This window comes from Solanum pennellii, chromosome 3, assembly GCF_001406875.1.
Source record: "Solanum pennellii chromosome 3, SPENNV200".
NCBI lineage: Eukaryota > Viridiplantae > Streptophyta > Magnoliopsida > Solanales > Solanaceae > Solanum > Solanum pennellii.
The window spans coordinates 72,158,522-72,163,612 of record NC_028639.1 but is presented as its reverse complement, the minus strand read 5'-3'; the positions used below and the strand labels follow the sequence as shown (position 1 = coordinate 72,163,612).

At 33.4% G+C, this 5,091-nt stretch overlaps 1 protein-coding gene across 1 annotated transcript; it reads left to right on the top strand.

Annotated features, from left to right (window-relative positions):
- The first annotated feature begins 1,650 nt into the window (after nucleotides 1-1,650).
- LOC107012782 (WUSCHEL-related homeobox 1) lies at nucleotides 1,651-4,821 on the top strand. Its single transcript, XM_015212705.2, has 4 exons — nucleotides 1,651-2,587; nucleotides 2,758-3,099; nucleotides 3,521-3,597; nucleotides 4,082-4,821. The coding sequence occupies exons 1-4, from the start codon at nucleotides 2,404-2,406 to the stop codon at nucleotides 4,673-4,675; spliced, it is 1,197 nt and encodes a 398-aa protein (XP_015068191.1). The 5' UTR covers nucleotides 1,651-2,403; the 3' UTR covers nucleotides 4,676-4,821.
- The last annotated feature ends 270 nt before the right edge of the window (nucleotides 4,822-5,091 follow it).

Below are 5,091 nucleotides of genomic sequence, written 5' to 3'. Positions count from 1 at the left end.
ACGCAAAATCTTTTTTTTAAATAAAATATCTAATAAAATATTTGGATTATCATGTATTTCAAATGACGTCTCTTCAATAAATCAGGACAAAGCGATTGATTCAGTGGAGAGCGTAGTGTAGCATAGGAGACATAGATAAAATGACTATCAACAGACAAAAGCCTTTCATTATAATAATTTCACTTTTATGCTCTGATACCAATTGAGATGGCTTTTTCAGGAATTGACCTCTTTCCTATTCCTGGCTCAATTAAAAATGCAATATAATTTAAGTATCTAAATAAAAAAAGTTATAATAAATTTTAAAATTAATTTATGTTACAATTTTTTTCTTAATTTAAAAGATGAGTCAAGCCCTTTTAGCTGCACAAATTACATTACAGCAAAATCAGGCCCAAAGAGGAACCCGGTCCAACACTTAACTTCGGTCTACTTAATTAGGAAATAAAAAATTGAAACAAAAAAGGGAAAGGGGATCTCGAGTAGCTCATCATCTTCAAACCTCCATTGTCGTGCAAATTCCGTCTAGCTTTCTCCAGATATATGAAATAACTCTATCAGTACATATGGTTTTGAGTGTATTCCACCTCGAACGTTGTCTAGTCTCACCAACATCATGACATCATCCCAATCGGATACTTCTCCAGCTTAGATTACTTTCTCAAAGCTTCAAATCAAGTGATAACCTCACACCCTTTGAATGCGTATTGTCTTGTTCAACACTTACCTAATTCAATGACCTCGCAACCTTCATCCCTTAACTTTGACAGGTTAAGCCCATCAAAGAGCTAATATCATCGTTGAAAGATTTGCGACAAAGTTACTGCAGTCAGGTACTTTTCTTGTTTAGTAAACTCCTCATTGTTATTTTGTCGTTATATCTTTGTATTTGATTTTAGCTTGCTAAATTCGCATTCTTCATAATATTTTATTTTCTTTAGCTTGAGATAACTACTTCATTATATGTTCTGATATTATATCATCTATTTTGTGCAAAATTTTCAATCTAGAACTTCCTTATCCTTAAATTAGGAATTTGTCTTTTATCCATGTTTAATAATGTCTTAGCTTCATTAGGTAGAGCTTGAAAATTATTATAACTTTGGTATCTGCAAAAGAAAAAAATTAATATTAGCCAGCTTGTTTTCTTCTCTCAATGTGTGTACAATTGCCACCTCCAACCCATTCTATAGAACTTGTATTCTTTTGGTCTCCATTGTTGCCTCTCAAGGTTTGTGGCAAATTACTATGGAGTCATTAAGATATTTATTTATCGATTTCTATTCATTCTAAACTGCTTTAGATTCAGAACCATTCATTTTCCAACTTTTTTATTTGTAATAGACATGCTACATTCTTATAAAACGATTAAGATATCGTTTTATTGATTATTATTTATTAATCATTATTGACTTGGTTATTAATTTAACCATTAAGATTTCACACACAAAAAAAAATCATTCAAAATCACTTAAAAGACAAGGTGACAAAGTAAATAAAATAAGTTGACAAATTACACATCTTGCTCGTAAACAAATACAAACCATTTATTAACCGAAAGCTTGTGAAAGTAAAAAACGAAAGTATGAAACTAAACACTAAATCAAAAATTACAAATATCCCAAATGATATAAATATAATTTATCAATTTACACCAATTTTTTTAAAAAAATCTCATACCATTAAAAACCAGTACCTCGATATCGCTAACCAATAACCCATTTTACCTATTGTAATGAAACATGTTTATACCAAATTAAGTTGAGAGAGAAAAAAAAAGTGTTTGGATTAATGTTTTGTGGATTGTGGAGATGGGGAAGGAGGCAGTTCGTATTTAGAATAAGTGTGAAAGGGAGAGGACAAAAGAAGAAGAATAAATGAGGGGTCAAGTGATGAGGAGCTTATCATAACCCTCATCATCGTCACGTCGTTTTTCATTCACATTTATCGATAACCTCCTTCATCTCTACCTCGATCTTCTTCTTTCTCCCAGAATTCCACGCCTTCTTCTCTTTCTTTCTTTTTGTTTCATTCTCTATTCCATCCATTTTGCTTTTTCCTTCAATTCTCTGTCCTATTTGTCTCCTACAAAAATTCATTACATATTATATGTGAAGTATTTATTAAGCTAGTCAACCTCATGTTTTGCTCATGACTTTTGTTTCAATTTAAACCAACACCATTCCTTCTCTCTCTTTCTGTCTCTATTGTTCCATCTCTTTCTCCTGAATCTTGCCAAATTCCTTGTGTTCAGCTCCCTTAAAAGTCACCCCATTTCATTCTCTCTTTTAATTTTTATTTATTTAACCATTACCAAACATCAGTACAACTAATTGCCTTGATCTTACTCAAAAAAACAAGTAAATTTGTTTCTCTTTGTTAGGTAATCAAAGACGAAGAGAAATGTGGATGATGGGTTACAATGACGGAGGAGATTTTAACATGACGGATTCGTTTAATGGAAGAAAGCTTCGTCCACTAATGCCGAGAGTACCTCATGCTCCTGCGGCTACTGCTACTAATCCCACGAATTGCTTAAGAAATTTTCATGGAGAAAACTTTATTGCACTTAATCATCATCAGCTTGGTAAATTAATTTTTATACATAGACATGTCTTTCTACTTTTTCTCTTTTTGCCTTTCCTTTCCTTTACTGCATGCGTGACACTGATACTTCCTACATAGAAAACTCAATTTTATTTTATCGACAGATCTAACTACTATTCATACATTTTTAATTTTTTTTTTTGCATTCAGCTATGAGTGAGCAAAATAAGAGAGATTTCAATACGCAATTAGTAGTGAGCTCACGTTGGAATCCAACTCCAGAACAACTGCAAACGCTGGAAGAGTTGTATCGACGCGGCACGAGAACTCCGTCAGCTGAACAGATTCAGCATATCACTGCACAACTTAGACGGTATGGGAAAATTGAAGGAAAAAATGTTTTCTACTGGTTTCAAAATCATAAAGCTAGGGAACGCCAAAAAAGACGACGTCAACTTGAATCTTCTGCTAATGGGAACGGTAATGGCGGTGGTGGTGATGATCAGTCTCAGAGTAATTGTAACGCTGAAAATGCTGAAAGAAAAGAATCAGGTAAAGATTTCAACAATTTCTTAAAATATTTATTTAAATTATATGTGTGATAATCTTAATTATCATGACGAAGGGAATATTAATTTTTTTTGTTTTTCTGAGGAATTCATCAGAATGGTAGCGTGAGAAGTACATGAGCATGCAAGTTAACAAAAGACGACATGCGATGAGAATGATACATGAAAGAGAGAAATCTGTTTGATAGTGTGTGATGATACACTAAATATTCTCTTTCTTTTTTTTTTTCTCTTGTTATGCTATGACCACTTTGTATTTTTTTGTTGTTATTCAAAGATATATTGTAAAGTTGCATTCTGTGTTTGGATTTGAGATATGCTTTTTCTTCCATTCCGATTGTTGCTTATTAGAGATGAAAAAGTTTCTTTACTCTTATTTTTTGTTTTTGTGTTTGTCCTCGCAGGGGCAAATAGGACAGTTTTTGAAATTGAACAGACCAAGCACTGGCCATCCCCAACAAACTGCAGTACTCTTGCAGAGGTCCTTCCTCCTCTCCTTCCTCTATTTTTTCACTTTTCTCTTTCCTTAGACTCTTCCGTTCTCTTTTTCATAACCAAAAAAGCAAATTAACATTCTCTAAACATGTCATTATGTTGATATGATTTGTAAAAAAAATAAATAATCAAAACATTATTTCTTGGAAAATATGAAAGTTGTTTAAAAGCTGTACTGAGTCTATGAGAAATAGGGTTTTGGGATTTTGTGCTTTAGATATTTCATTAAAAAAAAGTGATGGATATGGGCACCCATGATCCGATCTCTGTAGTCATATCACGAAAAGACGTTTGCATAACCTCTTCCGTGAAATTTGACTTTGCTTAGGTATATGCTCTATCAAATCAAAATTGTATGCTATGTACCTAGCTATGATGAACAATGGTCAAAATAGGTTTGTTACTTTTTTTTTTTTTTCATCACTAGTTGCATGGAATAGTTGATAATCTTGCAATAAATATTGATGCAGAAAACTGCAGCAAAAACAAAGGCAGGTGCAGCAGCGGCAGCGGCAGGGGCAACAGCAGCAGGAGTGGCAGAATCATGTAGAGTAGCAGCAGCAGAAAGATGGATACCATTCGATGAAGGAGAACAAAGAAGGAGCTTATTAGCAGAAAGGAATGCCACGTGGCAGATGATGCATTTGTCTTGTTCACCACCCACCATCAACAACAACAACAACAACACCAATTGTGCAACAATTTGTAGTAATACTATCACTACTGCAACTTGTACTCCAATTATAAGGAGTTGTCCATCAACGCCAACAACAATTGACCATCAGACAAAACAACTTTTCAAGCCCAAAGATCATCTCAACATCTTTATAACACCTTTCAGATGTGATCAAAAACACCAAAACATCATCGGAGACGAAGAAGAAGAAGAAGGCAATGGTCATGAAGCACAGACTCTTGAATTATTTCCCCTCCGTAGCAGCAATGACAACAATGATGAAAATAATTTTTCAGACAAGGATGAAATAGGAGCAGCTGCGAACTTGAATAATAATTTTAATGGTAGTCATTATCAGTTTTTTGAGTTCCTTCCACTCAAGAACTGAAAAATAGCTAGACATGAGTAATTAGATGTTGACTGTTTATGTAACTTGAAATTTATGATCCCTATTATTAGCTATAGCAATGATGTTGTTCAATGCGATGTAACGTTTATTGAAATCAAAGATTGCCTTAAAATGCATTTGGACCATGTTGTTGAAGCCCTCAAATATGAAATTTGACATGATATCAAAGTCATAATTATTGGGTTTGATGTGGAGCCCCTGACCGGTGCGGTCTATATTTTCCCTGATTATGCACGATTCACACATTAGATCGCGATAAGATCTTGAAACTCTTTATATTGTTTAGCCAAAAAAATTACTTTAAGTAATCTTATAAATTTAATCTCTCTGTTGATCTTGAGTCTGACAACTTAAAAGATGTTGAAAATTAAAATATGGATGAGAGATTAGCATTT